General features: G+C 32.9%; 2 protein-coding genes across 2 annotated transcripts; both read right to left on the minus strand.

The window, feature by feature from the left end:
* Positions 1–965: 965 nt before the first annotated feature.
* Positions 966–6,652, minus strand: LOC111289197 (uncharacterized). The gene is made up of 15 exons (XM_022880041.2): positions 6,317–6,652; positions 5,839–5,936; positions 5,613–5,713; positions 5,424–5,502; positions 5,191–5,251; positions 4,892–4,938; positions 4,686–4,778; positions 4,481–4,571; positions 4,153–4,201; positions 3,246–3,362; positions 2,852–2,999; positions 2,008–2,100; positions 1,818–1,886; positions 1,374–1,416; positions 966–1,272 (listed from the first exon to the last, which is right to left on the minus strand). The coding sequence occupies exons 1-15, from the start codon at positions 6,372–6,374 to the stop codon at positions 1,172–1,174; spliced, it is 1,248 nt and encodes a 415-aa protein (XP_022735776.1). The 5' UTR covers positions 6,375–6,652; the 3' UTR covers positions 966–1,171.
* A 3,807-nt stretch (positions 6,653–10,459) lies between these two features.
* LOC111283149 (aminoaldehyde dehydrogenase 2, peroxisomal-like) lies at positions 10,460–16,685 on the minus strand. The gene is made up of 15 exons (XM_022871581.2): positions 16,496–16,685; positions 16,239–16,381; positions 15,108–15,188; positions 14,884–15,032; positions 14,161–14,253; positions 13,885–14,008; positions 13,701–13,766; positions 13,542–13,608; positions 13,306–13,382; positions 12,368–12,481; positions 11,709–11,786; positions 11,474–11,625; positions 11,223–11,283; positions 11,008–11,114; positions 10,460–10,834 (listed from the first exon to the last, which is right to left on the minus strand). Exons 1-15 carry the CDS (start codon positions 16,602–16,604, stop codon positions 10,747–10,749), a joined length of 1,509 nt encoding a protein of 502 aa, XP_022727316.2. The 5' UTR covers positions 16,605–16,685; the 3' UTR covers positions 10,460–10,746.
* Between the last annotated feature and the right edge of the window lie 542 nt (positions 16,686–17,227).

The raw sequence follows: 17,227 nt of genomic DNA on the forward strand, positions 1-17,227 counted from the left end.
CACAAGCACTCATTTTACCTCTCTTTCCACTTTCAAACTGCCTTTATCAAAAAATGACCTCCACAAACCTAAAATGACCTTCAAAGTCTTTGTCGAAACCTTTTTTTTTTTGTTGTTGTGTTTGTTCTTGGTGTTGTGATTCCTCATTTATAGGGATGGTTTTTTTGTTGTTGCTTTAGGTGTATTTGTTTCAAAAAAAAAATTTTTAGGTATTTTTTGGCAAAAGTTTTTTTTTTCTTCTTTGATCTTCTTTCAAGCTCAATTTATTATTTATAGAGCCAAATAATATCTTAAATCCCTAGTCTTATGGGATTTTGAAAGTCTCAAGGTACTGCCAATAGCCTTTCCAACGGCCAAATCTCATGTTGCGTGGGTGGTTGCAGAGTCTTAGAGTTTCAATTTTCTCCATTTTGGCTTAAATCGAGTTTTTAGAAAATGTTGAAGACTCTACCAAGATTGAAAGAAAAAGTCAAGGGGTGGACTTCACTTGGGGCATGGGGTTTGCAAAAAAATAAAGGTCGAATGGTCCCCTCGGATGTCAGTGACTTCCCTTTTTACCCATTTTTTATTTTTTTTAATTTTTATTCTTTTTATTTCAATTTATTTGTTCTTTTAATTTTAATAAAATTAAATAAATCTTAAAAAAAAGCTTGGTATCTCGTATGAATTCTAGGTTAAAATCTTAGGCTTTGGCCCAAAGATATTAAATTCGAACTTAGGTTTACAATCCCATTAGGCCCAAAGTCACAGGCAAACCAAATAATAGAGATTGGACCTAATATGAATTATGCACTTTAAAATGTTCTAAATCATAAACCCACATACATCAAAATGAAGTTCAATTGAGATTTTAAAATGGGCCAAAATTAGACGAATCTCCAAATACAGATGAAATTAAGATTCACATATAAATTATTAAGTTTCGTGTGTAAATTATTATCCAAACAAAATTAAGTGTCCACATCTAACATTTAAAAAATTACTAAACAAAAATAAATCATCCAACAACCAAAATTCTTTTTATTCTAATTCAAAGATGCCAATTTACATATTGGCACATTATCTTATGAAACTCTCTGATTTTCCAACTTGAAAAAAAAAACCAAAGAGAAATGACCATTGAGGCAGACAGGAGAAAGCCTTGGCAAATTGGGAATGGATGGTAGGGGTATCATAGAAGAATTTCGTCTTGAACACTGACATTTAGTGTCTTGTTTGGAAGGATAATGCTATTAGTGACCACTACTTCATCTTCAACAACCACCGCTTCTCCTGCAACAAATTTGCAAATACCAGATTGAGCATTGTGAGTAACAAATTAGCTTACGACAAGTAATGAAGCTAATAAAAAGAGTGGCATTGTTTCCAAGTACCAAGAATTGTAATACCAAGTTTGGCATTATAGTCCCCTTCAGCCTGCAACAAGTCGCTCGAATTTAGCACAAAATGGCAGGTTGAAGAGCATGTAAGAAAGATTAAAAAAAGTACTCATTTTCATTTCATGAAGTTAATAAGCTAATTGAATTGGGAAAAGACAAATTGAAAGGGATATTGTCGACTGAGATATGAATGACATAAAAGATCTAGCATTTCGGTTTTCAATCTTGACACTGCTATTCATCATTACAGTTCGAAGGACATCCCTTACTTGAACTTAATATAATTATCAAACACCAGAGTTTTTACTTAATTATGACATCATCAATGAATCAAGGCAATAAAAATTCATCAGAAAAGTAGCATATAACTGGTTAATACAAATTCAACATCCTTTCTGTCATCAGTATCATGTAAAAATAAATATGAGTTAAACTTGCCTGAACACGGGACCATTTCCCAATAGAAGACTTCCATCCGACAATCGCATGTAAAACAACTGCATTGTCCTGAGGACAGAACAAACACGAGTCATCACTCAAAACAGAGAAAATGGTTACACAAGTCAGGTTCAAGGCAAACTCAGGTTACACTTTTACACACATTAAAATATTGAATTCAGTTACATACCATGATTTCAACACCATCAAGAATGATACAGCTGAAGAGCCTTACACCTGCTCCTATACGAGCATTAGCAGATATTGAAACATTGGGACCAATCTGTTTCACAACGTAGCAGACTAGTCAATCCCAAAGATAACACAGACCACTAAAGAAAGAGAACATTCATATAATTGAAAGAAGTAACACCATCTTGGGTGTCAAATGGTCCTTCACTCTCTATGGGTTCTAATTGGGCTTCAGATATTATTATTATTTTTTTAGGGTTAATGTTATTATAGTGAAATGTTCAATATGATACCTGAACTTTAAAAATCTCTAATGTGATAATTATGAGTTTGTTAACTAATATGGTACTCATCCTAACATGGTTAATTCCAAATGTTGACACGTGGCAACAAACAACCTTCGAAATACCACATTTTTTAATATATTTATAGTTTAAGTACTACATTAGAGATTTTTTAAATTCATGTATCACAGTAAATACTTCACTATAATTCAAAGGCCATTCGCAACATTATCCCTTATTATTATTATTATTATTATTATTATTATTAAAGCTTTCAAGGAATGCAAAATAGTATATAAGTATCAGAAAATATTCTGATGCACGTTCCTTCCCCCAACAATCACAGCCATCTACCATACACTTTGTCATCCATTTGAAGCGGGTCTGATATATGGAACTGCAGCAAGAACTTGAGGGGGATAAAACATCTATGAAGAAGGTCCTAAATTTTTTACAATTCCATTAACCAAGGCAAACTTCGTACTAGACAATTACCTAGAGCAGCAGTGCTCTACTCTGCACACACAACATGATCAGAAAGTAATGGAAGGATGTTACCTTAGCACTTGGATGTACTTTTGCTGATGGATGAATATAAACATCACCAATAATGGTAGCACTTTTTGTTCCATCCCCACTAGCCAAAAGATTGGGAGAGGTGAACCGAAATTGGGCAAGATACAAAGCAGAACATTTTAGGGACATTCTGCAGATATTAACATAGAAAAACCAGGTTTACTCGAGGGGGAAATTATGCTTGTTTTTTTCATTTTAATTATGCGATTCCCAGTTCCCACTTGAGTCTTGCTTTTGTTGGATGTTTTGGTTTTGATTTTCTCTGTTTTCATTAAACAAAACTACAAACACTAGGATACAGAATAAAGAAGGGGAAGAAAAAAGAACTGGAAGCTACTGAAACAAATAGCACCATATATGCATCGGTCTGGCTTACCCAGGGGTTTTAATTTGTTCCCAGAAATCCATGGTTTCATATGTATACAACTGCTTCTTCCCTGCAAAAGGAGTCAGGATGTCTTGATCCAACCTTACAAAATCTGAGGGAAGATTCCTGATAAAGGAACTCGTATTAGCATACATGTTGAGATACACATCTGGATTCAGCTGGATCCAAAATGGGCTAATGATAAGTGTACCAACAAATTAAAGAAATTAAATTCAAAATAAAGATATTTTAAGATTTCTCTGTGAGAAAGAATGCCCACAGCAGGCAGCTCCCAGTACGTAAAGTCACAATACTGGTTCAAACAGCCCCTAGAAAATACATGCATGATCCAGTTTTATTTAGATTCCAACTCCATCTGCACTAAACACTGAAAGTGTGCATCTATTGTGTGTATGTTTTCATCTATATAGCTACATTATAGCCTAGAAAACAACTGTTACTGTAAAGCCTCAATATAGAACTTGTTTCCCTCCTCCCCCCCCCCCCCCCCCCTTTTTTTTTCTTCCTAGTAACTGATATTGTAGCAATAAAGTCATAACACCCCACAGAAAGATAACAAGAAATAACATGTCAAATATTCAAATGGACTTTTTGATGGCTTTTGAAAAAAGCAGGTTTAAAATATGAAACTTCATATATCCAAGGAGAGCATATAGTAGCATTTTTCTAATCTATTATTTGCATATTATCTTAACAACAAGATTGATGCATCAGAACGTATGGAGAATGTGAAATAACATGGCATTCCACATATGATAAATTAATCTGCACAGGTAGATGTGAATGGGGGTAGACATGAAGTAACATAAACTAAGTACAACTTTACTTGTGTGATTCCTAAGGACAAAGAAAGAGAAAAATGAATGGAGTGCACCTAATGTTGCTACGAGCATACCTTGTAGCTGAGTGGAGGGCTTCAAAGCTGGAGAGACGTCTCAGATTGGCTACAGGTAGCAAAACATGAATTCAGATTTCAGCATGATGAAGATTAATGATATTCAGATGTAATGAAATACAAGCCAAGGGTAAGTTTTCTATTGGATCATGATGTGGAAAGCTGGCATAACTAGAAAAGGAAAAATAAATTTATTGTTAAAAATGATCCCCTAATAACAGAACCGGCCAGTGCATTCTGTTTATGCTTCAAAGGTGAACAGAGCTGCAACATCTAGCAACTTTGAAATTAAAAACACAAATTTCATTTAAACATCTTGTATCACCACCTCTGTCTTTCCGTTGACAAGAAACACCATGGATGGCAGTAAAAATATCTGGTGTAAATACATAGACACCACAATTAATATGATCACTCACCTGCATTACGACAAGATATTAGAGCAGAGCACCCATTAGATTTAAACGTTCAAAGAAATAACAAAAAATAGATAATTTGCCAAATTGTAGTTGAATCTCTAATTCTGCACATACGAAAGTTTCAGGTTTCTCTGTATAATGTAACAGTTCATTGGTGACTGGTTCTGCTACCAACTCCCCAAACTGACTGGCTGACTCCGCTGAAACCTGTAAAGAGAAGAAGAATGAGGCCAAACTACACAAGAACATATCAGTACTAAAAGATCACGCCATGACAGAAATTTCCTTATCATAAACATCTTGCAAGTCTGCTGACCAACCTTGATTACTAGGATAGTCCCCATACCACCATATCTTTTGTGAGCCTCTGTGAATGTAAAAAAAAAAAAAAGGGTAAAAGGCAGGATTAATCCTCCAGAAAGACAAAATAAATAAAAATCAATATCCTCCTTGTCATTCTATTAGTGTCAACTACAATTTAGTCCTAAGATATCAACTTCAGAGATTTTGGCAACACAAAAAAATACTACAAAGCATGATAGCATAATATCAACAAGAAATTCTAATCGGAAAATTAAGATCAATACATTAAGGGTTCAAACACTGTAAAGAAGATTACCAAGCATTTCTGGTAGTGGAAAACTGCAGCAAACATCAAAATTCAGCACGAAAATATGAGACTGCAACAAGAAAAGCACACAACACATTTAATTTAGTAAGTCAAAGTGAAGTATGTATAAACAAACAGTGCAAATTACGGTCAGCATTTTTCTCTATATTTTGGTCTATTTAATCACAAGTGCCAAGACAAAAGGATACGCCTCTATGAAGGAAACAGGTTAAGAAATAAACCGGATTGTCTTCCATGATCAGATCTTTGAAGTTGTAAAGTCCACCAGCCGAACCATGAGGCTTGTCTTCCCTTAAGTATCTAATAGCAGTATAAACAAAGGATCACCACTAGGATAAATCAATCATAAAGACATATCAATCCCCTCATGAGAATTCATATATTTAAGTGAGTACAAAAGAAGAAGTTACCTGACAGGAACACTTAGCTCATTAGATATTGCTGAGACATACATTGCAAATTCACGCTCCTCATGGAAACCAACCAGATAGATCTGGACTAGGTTTGGAATCTACAACAGACGCATTGATCTTAATACAACCAGAACTATAAAACATTATACCCTTTCACAAGCAGAAATTAGATGATGTAAAACATGCATTTTTATATTCTACTAGAATAGATCAAACATTGTACCCTTTTACAAGCAGCAATTGGATGTTGAACCATAGGTTGTCCGGCCAAAGGAAACAGAGGCTTTGGGATGTTCAATGATAATGCACGAAACCGAGTGCCTGCAATATGCAAAATTCCGACAGAATTCAAACTGATTACATGTCAAAACTTATTATTGAATCGAAATTGTTACTGCTAGACCAGACTAATATGCAAGGGAAATAACAAATGCATTCCACTTTTCAGTCCAAAAATTCAAAATATTAATCTGAAATCTCAAACAAATAATTGAAAACGAAAGAAGTTCACTAATTTGACTTTAAGTTGTAAACATAAACCAAAGAACAAAGACAGGGGATCTCATTATTTATAGCCAACAAACTTTATATCCAATCCAAATAATCCAAACGGACTTATAAACAAGCCATAACATCCAAGTTTAAAAATTTCCCTTGTAAAAACTTATTTCTGCACAATCTTTAGAACATAACAGCCATACCTTTAGTTGGTCCACCCACCATGATCACAGCAACCACCTTCTCCTCTGAGCTCCCCATCTCCAAATCAACAAAAACCCAGACCTCCAATGCACACCAATTGCTAAAACGAACTCCTATAGGGTAAGAGTACCCTTTATAAAACTAACAAACAAACTAAATTCACATTCTAAACATGACCCAGATGTACAATTTCGATAAACATTAAGCCATACACTACCAACCAAATAAGCTCACAGTAGCAGTACCTAAAATGCCTGTACCTTCAGTTAAAGAGAAAAAAAAATAAACGTGGGCGACGACTGAAGAGTCAGATAAATGAGTAGAATTTTGGATTTGCTAAGACAAGACAGACAGGTCTTGCTTGCCACATGTACGCTAATAAAATAATAAATAAATAAATAAAAGACGTTTCCTTAGCCATGTAAAAATTTGAGTTCTACGTTAAATTGAAATTTGATTTTAATCGATTAAATTTTAATTTATAATAAATTTAATATAAAATAAAAATTATTTTATTTTATTTTATTTTTTAATAAAAATAAATTTGATTTTTATTTTTAATTTTAAATCTAAATATATATTTAAATTCAAATTTGAATTTAAATTAATATATAAAAATAAAATAATAAATTTTTTAATTAAAATAATAAAATATATTAAAATTTAAAAATTCAATTAAATTTATGAAATTACTCAAATGTTTAACTAGACTAACTCAATAAATCTAACTACTCAACTTGATAATAATTAAATTAAATTTAAATTTTATCTAAATCAAATTTAACTAACTTCCAAATATTGATATATCATTTCCGCTACTGGCCATAACCATGTGCATGTTGGCTGTTTCTCTGGCGTTTGTGTTCTTTTACTCTTCTGTTACTGTGGGAGGAGGAAATGGGCTTATCGGTTGGGTTTAGTGGTGGGGCAGTTCCCTCACTGGCAATTGTCCCACTTCACCGTCTAGGTTGGTACTTGGGATAATATGAAGGACAAAGGTTCACATCAATGGTAGTTTTGCAAATAATGGCCCAATAAGTTTTTTTTTTTATTTTTTTTATATTTGAAATTGATTTAAATTCTGATCATGGAGTTATTACTTGATAAGTTTGTCTAAATTTCTACTGTTTCTTTTTACTTTTCTTTGCGTACATTGAGAGATAAGATCAAACGAAAAAAGAAAACAAGAAACATGATATGTGAGTTCATGCTACTCTAATTAGCTCATTTACATGATGAGTTACAAAGGAAACTCTAGTTCGATCCTGAATTATTGTTTCATAAGTTTTCGGTAATAGGATTGAAAGATTATCACTAGCTTTTTATTATATTAATATTATAATTTTCATGCGTGTAAAGATCTAACAGTGAGTTTGGTTCGGCTGAATCCGGATTTCATTTTGGGTCTATTCCCAATTTTTGTGGTCAATTCCGATCAAAGTCAGAATTGCAATCGGCTCCCTCATGGTATTTACAATTCTCTGAGACCGAAAAATCGAAACATGTTTTTAACCCCATTTTGTCCCTAGTATTTTATTGATTTTTCTAAATAGCCCCAAACATAATACTGGAGACCATGATCGGCGAACAGTACTCCACCACCACCGTGGACGAAAAATCACCGACAAATAACAACCAACATCATTTCACGGGGGAATTAACACACACACAAAAAAAAAAAAAAAAAACAAAGCAAATAGAGAGAGAGAGAGAAAGAGAGGGAGATCGGAGGAAGCCGGTAGTGGTTGAAGAGCTTTCATATTAAACTTGTCAGGTAGAAGATTTAGGTGAGGGAAGAGATATGTTTCATTTTCAGAAAATTTGGAGCAGCGGAAGATAGTGTTTTTTAAGGTGAAAACCATGAGCTTGGAAGTTAGATCTAGGTGATTTTCAAAAAAAAAAAAAATCAAGTTGATAGAAGTGAAGAAGAGGTTAAGACGAGCATGTGGGTGAAATTTGGTAAAAATCGAAGTCGATCAATGGCGGCGGACGATGGCTGCTAGCGCCAGTCAATGGCATTGTCAATGGCTGTGAGATTTTTAGAGTGAGGGAGTCTAGTTTTAGAGGAAGGAAGAGAAATGAAGAAGAAAATGGGGAGGGAGAGAGAAAAGAAAAGAAAGAGGAAAGAAAAAGAAAAAAACGAGAAAAATTAGATTTTTTATTAATTTAATTAATTATTTATTTATTTTCATTTAATTTTTGTAAAATATATTTATTTTTTAATAATTAATTTTCATTAATTAATTATGTCTAATTTTATATTAATTAATTATAATTAATAATAAGTGAGAAAAAATTAATTAATTATGATTAATATTATTTTGTAATAAATTATAATTGATTCGATCAAAAAATAAAATAATTTTTTAAACTTATTACAATAATATTTTTTAAAACTAAACATATTAATATTAATTCTTATTATATTGCCTTTTATTGAACCAATCATCATAATAATTATTTTACTTCATTCTCTTTTATTTTATTTGGCGAACTAAATGTGCCATAAAAATTACAAACTAGATAGGGAAAAAAATACATTATAATTGAAGTGATGTCTTTGGAATATTAGAGAGAATAATATAATTTGAGTCTTTTCGATGATATTTATTAAGGTTATTTTAAATATATAATTTTAAATTATTTATTTTAAATTATTAGATAAGATATATTTTATTTTAATTTAAGAAATTGAATAGTTTATTTATTTTAAATTTTTTTATCAAAAAAATAATACAATTATTTACATTTATTATAATAGAATTAACTAATTATAATTTTGCATGATATAAAGTTCATCAAAAAATTATGTAAAATTTACACTTTTAAATTATAAATTTTTACATAATTTTTTTATTATAAATGACTAATTATAATATTTTAATAAAAATGTAAGTAAAATAATCATTAGAGTCGTTTGGTTAGCATCCTTAAACAAAACTTGATGACGAAATGTATATTCATTAAAAAATTGTTGGTGTTGTCGTTATGGTCTAAATGACGACTTATCGGTAGTTACAATGTTATACTATTATTTGGTATGAAAAATATAAATTACATAATTTGTTGATAAAACATTAAATTTTAAATTTTAATAATCAAAATTTAAATTTTGAGAAATTTACGTTTAAAAAAGAAAATGCTCAAAGCATTTTAGTTCTCATTTTTTTAATGAAATTATAAAAAAAAAAAAAAGCTATAATTATAGTTAAATATTATATTTATATATAATATATCACTTATAATCAGCTAATAAATTAAAAAATAATTAAACAATCAAACTCAAAGACAATAAAACTTGAAGCTAAAACCTTGGAATTCTAAAATTTTCTCTTTGCCACTGAACTAACGGCACATTGGCAAATACTTACTTAATTGCTTAATACATTATATCCACAGCTTCCACCAATTCACTTTCATATCTTTGTGAAGAAAAAATATATATAGAATAGAAAGTATTCCCATACCCATAACAAAACTATGAATCTCTCATAAATTAAATTAAAACAATAACTCTTTGAATGTAAGTAAAGTACTGGTGTTTTGGCCACCAAGTTTGCCACACCCACACACAACCCTGCGGAAGCCTTAAATTTCATAGTACAATTCAATTTCTTTAAATTTGCTTCTAAATTAACAAGGCAAAAAGCTCAAATGGATCATAATTTTGGGAATTTATAGTTCATGTTTCCAAAGAGGCAGCACAATTTGTGTACTTCAACTCTCATGCAGCTGAGGCATGAACTATTTGCCGGAAGGATGGCTGTTGTAAATGATTTGGGATCAGTATAATGACCAAGTGGCCGGGTCTTGGATGACAGTAAATGGGCAACACCATCCAAGAGCTCTGGCAAATGCTTCTATACGAAAACCTGATAAGAATTTAAGGACCAACATGCAGCTAATATCCTCACTATTTGCATGGTCCCTCAACAGCAAACCTCCCAAACTCATTTTCTCAAGTCATGTGACTTAGACATGAGCAAAAATCATGGCCAGGTAGCTAGAGAGGATAGAACTCTGTCCAAAATTAACATGTTGTAAGACTTGGAATTAACCAGTCTTGTCTGACTGAAATCATCCAAGGCTCCTACCCAACTGCCTGCCTCGGTTAAGTCTTAGAATTAGCCAACGTTAAGAGCTAGCAAAACAAAACTAGTTAAGTAGCGTGCATTTGTAATTTACATTCCAAACAGGTCGGCCAAAATGTTTTTACGTAACTCCAAACTCAAAACCAGTGGCATATCACATAACATGAGCGGCTATCGAAATCAATCACACATAGAAAACAATCACACAGAGAATCCAAAACAAATTGGTTCTCTCATTTTTCAGTTATGACGAATCTTTCCATCTTTTTAGCACAAACATCAATACACATCAACCTTCTGGTAGACCTGCAAATTTTATTTGTATTCCAACAAGAACTTCATTGCTTAGGAGGCTGGTACCATGCCCATGGTTCATCGGAGACATAATGTGTAACCTGTTTCACACTCAAGTAATTTTCAAGTCCCCTGCCAGAATGCCAAAAATAATAGATATTCATCTGTCAGTACAACACCTCTGATTACAGTCATAATAGAAACAGGAAGAAAATTTCAAATCTCTTGACTTTTGAGTTTTGACAAACAGGATATAGCATGTAATTAGGATTATAAGTATCCAAAAATTGAAATTTGGGTAATACCATTCCCCTAGTTCACGCCCAAAGCCACTCCATTTGATGCCTCCAAATGCAGCTTGGAAGAAGCATGGTTGTGAACAATTGATCCACACAGTGCCTGCCTGCAGAACCTGCATGAAAGAAGCAAAGGTAAATAATGATTAGCAAAAATAACTGGCATCTCTATCACAGCAGGCTTAGGTTGCAGGATTGAAAGATGCTTCAAGCACAAGTCTTACCTTGCTTAAGCGATCACATCTTTCTAGATCCTTCGATATCACAGCAGCGCCCAAACCATAACTAAATAATATTAGAAAGAAATTAGTTTAACTCTGTAGATCAAAATGATATGCCCTTTTTTTGGTTCAGGGGTCGATGTCGGGGTTGGTTAAAAAGGTAGAGGAAGGACAAAACAAAGTACTAAATCACACTTAATTGTATTTATCCAGATAGAAGGATCAACTCATGGGAATTGTATATTTAAACTTACTGGGTATCATTTGCCAATTCGATGGCTTCATCTTCAGTGGTAAATGTTTTGACAGAAAGAACGGGCCCAAAAACTTCTTCTCTCCATATTTGCATGGAGGTTTTTACATCAGTGATGATGGTTGGTTCAACAAAGAATCCTTTCTTTAAATGCTGGCAAGCATTTTATGAATAAGAAATGGTGAAGGATTTTAAATTGAGAATAGTACCAAGCATTGAGAAGCAGAGAATTATACCTCAGGACGAGCCCCACCATACAAAATTGTTGCTCCCTCACTCTTAGCAGTCGAAATGAACTTCAATACTTTCTCATACTGCAGCAGATTAATAAAATATTAATATGAATTTTTTTCCCAAATTTGAACCTTTAGATATTACCATAATAATGATATTTTGAGTTACATAAGTTACCAAATCAAGAATTACATTCCTGAAAAAGAAACACATTACTTCAAAGGAAGTTCTATCACTTGAAGGACCAATCAAGCCAACAGAATAAATTTAAAATTTCTCACATTCCATCAATCCCATCCAGTCACTGAATTTAGAATTTGAAATGGAGAATAAAAAAAATGACATATGATAGATTTGCATGAAAACTTAGCATACGGCAAATCATTTGAATGACCATAGCTTATTTAAGTAGGAGCACAAATAGCAGTTTCCAAAATTGAGGCTTCCAAATTGTCTTAACTCCCAATTTCCCGCTATGTGTTATAGTGCACTAGATTCTCTATTTGCAGATAGGTTTTAATTTTGTGCTGATATATCTAGTCTCTTTCTCAAGAAATGGTCAAAAAGCAAAAAGATGTCTTAAACTTTCAATGGAACTCCTTTCCAATCCAACATAAATATATAGTTAAAAAATGAAATACAGATAAAAAAAATTACTTACCTGCCCTCTACTAACAATGGGGCCAAGCTTGCAACCTTCTTCCAAGGGATCTGAAATTTTAATGTTCTCACTCCATTTCACAAGCCTGTCCAGAAATTCTGCTGCAATACTTTCCTGTGAAACAAAAGTCAACTCAAACTCTTCATGAAGGAGTTGGAAATAGAAAAAAGATAATAAAAACTGAAAAGAAGATGCTACAAAGTTAGTTCAAAAACTCATGGTAGCAGAAACATTGTGTTTCCTTTCTTGGATCTATGGAATGAACTGTTACTTGAATCCACAAAGAATATAGTTTCTGTCCAACCACTGTCCAATACAAGAAGGGTTATGAACTTATGAGGAAGAAGATATAGAAAACTTTCCAAGACAAACCCAGTTTTTGGAGTTGATGAGATAGGCTTAAATATAACACATGAACATGGAGCCACTAAAGAGATTTATTCATGCTTATTCACTGCTAGATCAGGTGCAAACTACTGCATCTACAAGAGCTAGGAAGGATGGAAGAGTCCATGAGGTTGGGATGGTTTCTATTTTGATGCCTTTTCAGTTTGATAGCTGACTTTGGTGAGCTACAGGTACCAGCTTTGTCTGGGCCATTGAGATCTGCCTTTCTATTAGTTTGGTCTGATCCCATAACACAGTAATTGTTTACCCAATAGTGTTTGGGCATTTTAAATTGAGATTTATGCGCGGTGGGTTTGCTGGATTAGGTATCTGCTGAAGTGGATCCAAAAGTACTGTTTGGCTAATGTGCTTAGTCTAGCCGGTTTATGAATGGACTGGACCAGTTCCCTCTTAGTTGTGGCAAGTCTGAACCAAATAATATAAACAAAGTTTTTCATATATATCATAACCTCATGTCACATGTAAAGTGATATAAAAAAGAAATTGATAACTCTATAAAGGACAAGAAACCAATTAGTCCATGCACTTACATGCACAATAAGACGGGATGTTGCACTGCAGATCTGGCCATTTGTATAAAAGCAACCATATAAGGTCCACTCAACAACTATTAAAAGCACAGGTGAGTAGATTAGCAACTGCATAAAGACATACTAGTTTTTCAGCATTGAGAGTATCATATGAGCAAAATCTTATAAACAATTTGTTTATGATGAGAAACACAGGTAACGAGAAGGCTTAAAATAGTGATTCACATGGCACTAACCCTTGTCAATGTCAACATCCTCAAACACAACTATTGGACTTTTTCCACCAAGCTCTAAAGAAACAGGCTGCCACAGAAACCATAAAGAAGATTTTATGCACTGGATTATTAAAAAAAAAAAAAAAGGCTCAATGATCATATTTTAGAACTTCAACATACCTTGACCATTTTAGCAGCGGCTGTCATTATCTTGACCCCTGTCATTGTGCTTCCAGTAAATGCAATCTGTTAGCAACTAATCATTAGCAATTATGCCATGCCCAATTGGGATTTTACCACACATCTTATGAAAATCAATTTTGTAGAAAGGGACATTGAAGAAAATGATTAACATCAATTTAACCTTGTCAACATGGGAATGAGATGCCAATGATGCACCAGCTTCAGGTCCCAGTCCAGTCAGAATGTTGAGGACACCAGCAGGAAGATCAACCTCCCTACACACTTCTGCCAGCTCCAAACAGGTCCTGAATTGGAAAAGGAATAAAGTATGAAAGGCAGACTAAATGAAAAGGCCAACATAGATCCCAAATGTAAAAGCAAGCCAAAATTCCATTAAACTTTTTATTAAAAATGAGAAGGGAACATGAAAACTGGTGCAAGTAAATTGAGAGCATACACAGACGCCAACTCAGAAGGCTTCAGTATTGCAGCACAACCTGCAGCCAAAGCAGGAGCAACTTTCCATGCAGCCATCAAAAGCAGGTAATTCCTCCAAAACAAAAGAAAAGCAATTCTTAGTTTATTGAATATCAAGGTAACCATTAAAAGTCAATATGACAAGAATCATTGAATCTACAGCACCATGCCACAAAGGATAAAGATCGCCATCATTAAATACTGCATGAAGTCCACATAAATATTACACAATGAATAACAGTTCGCCTAATTATTGCAAGCCCTTGATTGGTCTCGGATTATTTAGGACCACAATCATCGTAAGTTATCTTAAAAAGCATTTAGGAAGGAAATGTGCTGAAAATGTGCAGCCTCTAGCCTTCATGATAAGTCTATAATTTAACATCAGGAGAAAAAATGAAGTGAATTTATTTACCAACTAGGTCCATCAATAGAAGATATAGAAGTTAACGACCAACACATTCATTCACTTCATTTGTAATTTATGTAGCGCATGAAAGTGGCTCTAGGCAAAACAAACAAGCAAACCGAAGAACAAGACCAGTTTAAGCACAAATCTCATACAAATATTGGGTGACTGGCAGAACAGCAACACTCAAGGATAATTCCATCACGAAATAAACACACGCATCGTGGCCAGTAAGCAGCAAAATATTAAGACAAAAAAAAAAAGTGAAAAACAACAGCAGCAGGCTGGAAGTACCATGGGATTATCAAACCGACAACCCCAATGGGTTCCTTGATCACATAGCTCTTAAATGCCTTCATAGGAAGAGAGACAGGAGCGTTTTGCTTGGCATCTAAACCTTCAGCAAGGTCTGCATAGTACTCAAAGCAGCCGGCAACATCCTCCTAAAACACAAATAAATAGGTTAAAATCCAACAGAACATAGAAACATAACATTTGCAAATATGTTGCAGGCATACCATGTCCCCTTCTGCTTCATTAAGTGGTTTCCCACAATCAATCGTTTCAAGTTTTGCAAGTTCAGATTTTCTCTCTTTTATCTGTATCATTCAAAAAACCCATTAAATAAGAGGTCATGACATCAAAAAAAATGCAGTCACTTTCATTGAGAGAACAAGCACAACAATCACAAAAACTAACAAACATACAAGCATTACAGTTAAAAGAAAACTCTGTTAGAAATTCAGCTTAAAAAGAAAATGCAAGTTCTTCATCAATCAAACCCAGATGGTTAAATTAGCTTAAACCAATTCCAACTAGCTATTAACTCTTATCTGTGATACCATTTCTTTCTGTCCACTTAAGTAATGAATCTAATGACAAGGAATTTAAAAAAAAAAAGAAAAACAGCTTGTGATGTGACTGTTAACTCAACAGCATATTCATAAGTTTCTTGAAAACATACAGATTGTTCTGTAGGAAGGATAAATCTAAGAAATTAAAAAAATTTCATACGAAAAAGGGCACAATTTACAGTTTTTGCAAAGTTGGTGACTTGAATACAACCTTGAGATTGATAAATCTAGTCCCAAGTTCACGCATTAGGCTTTAATGCAGAAATGTTGTTCCAAAATTGACAACAATTATTCAGATAAAGGAGACTCATTAGTTCAATTACTTCCACCAGTAAACAGGTTCAAGTAGTGAAGTGAGGCCCCATTTAATCACTCTTTTTCACAGTTGGTAAAACTACTTAGATGTAAAAGCAAACAACAGCATTTTTCAACAATTGGCCTTCCATGAAAAAAAAAATTCCCAATTTTACTTTTATGTGCAACCATTATGATTGAATCCGAATTACTGTTAAATTGTTTCATCATTCTAATCTAGTATAATTTTACTTATTGCTATTGGTTTTGATTCTATAGCAAAATTCCAAAAACAAAAAAAAAAAAACCAAAACAAAAATTTTCTATACAGTAAAAACATACTAGTAGAGTCTAAAAAAGGGTTGAATTAGCAATTTTTTATGTCAAGAAATTCGCGCGCACACCATAGCTAGATAACAATTAATAAAGGTAAATTTTTGAGAAAGCAAAAGCAAATAGTAATAACTAAGAAATAAAAAGGAAGACTGAAATTGTAATTACCTTAGCAGCAATGGCACGCAAATACTTAGCACGGACAGCACCCGAAGCTAAGGCCCAATCTTTACCTTTATTCCGAGCAAGTGCTCTCCGAGCAGCCTCCACCGCAACCTCCACATCTTCAGCAGTCGCCGCAGGAATATCACCTGAAAAGAAGAAGAAAGAAAAAAAAAGTATTATGAACAAAACCACATTTTTCTAAAGCTTAAAAGGAAAAATAAAGGAAAGTAACAGAGATAGTGAAGAAAAAAAAAAGAAACCGATGATTTCTTCGGTAGTAGGGTTGACGATAGGGATGCGTTTCTTAAGTATAGGCTCTTTCCAGTTGCCGTCGATGAAAAGTTGTCGACTTGGAATCGGAATCGCCATTTTTTTGCTGATCTTGTTCGTTCCGCAGAGCGGACTTAGATAATTTGATAGCTAAATGTTTGCCATAAATAATCATTGATCATTTGATTATGAATTTGAAAATGACTTTTATTATATGGATTTTTTCCCTTTTTTTTTTTTTTTTGTCCTTTTCTATCAAATTTTGATAATGTAAGGATGATATTAGCTGGCAAAGAACGTAAGGATGATATTAGCCGGTAAAAATACAACAGAAAATCTCTTTTTTTTTCAAAAAAATGAAAAAAATTTTAAAAAAATTTTTTTTTTTTTTGAAAGCTGATTTCAAACAAAACGATACTAAATTAATCCGATCATGTATATTCTTACAACACAAAATGATAAAATTTGTATTTTTCAGCCAAATTTCTAAGAGTGTAAAAAGATACCTGTAAGTGTTTGTATGAGTAAAATCGCAATATATCGATTTTATTTTAAAATTATGAGATATCAAAATATTTAATAATATATCATGATAAATTATAAGAATAATATAATTTTAAAAAAAAGTTAGTAGGAAATATTAAAAAATATATACATAATTTTATTTAATTTATTAATCTAATAAATAAAAAATAATATATTTTTTAATTTTATAGTATTAA

This window comes from Durio zibethinus, chromosome 17 (assembly GCF_047325235.1).
Source record: "Durio zibethinus cultivar Kanyao isolate XHJ-2024 chromosome 17, ASM4732523v1, whole genome shotgun sequence".
NCBI lineage: Eukaryota > Viridiplantae > Streptophyta > Magnoliopsida > Malvales > Malvaceae > Durio > Durio zibethinus.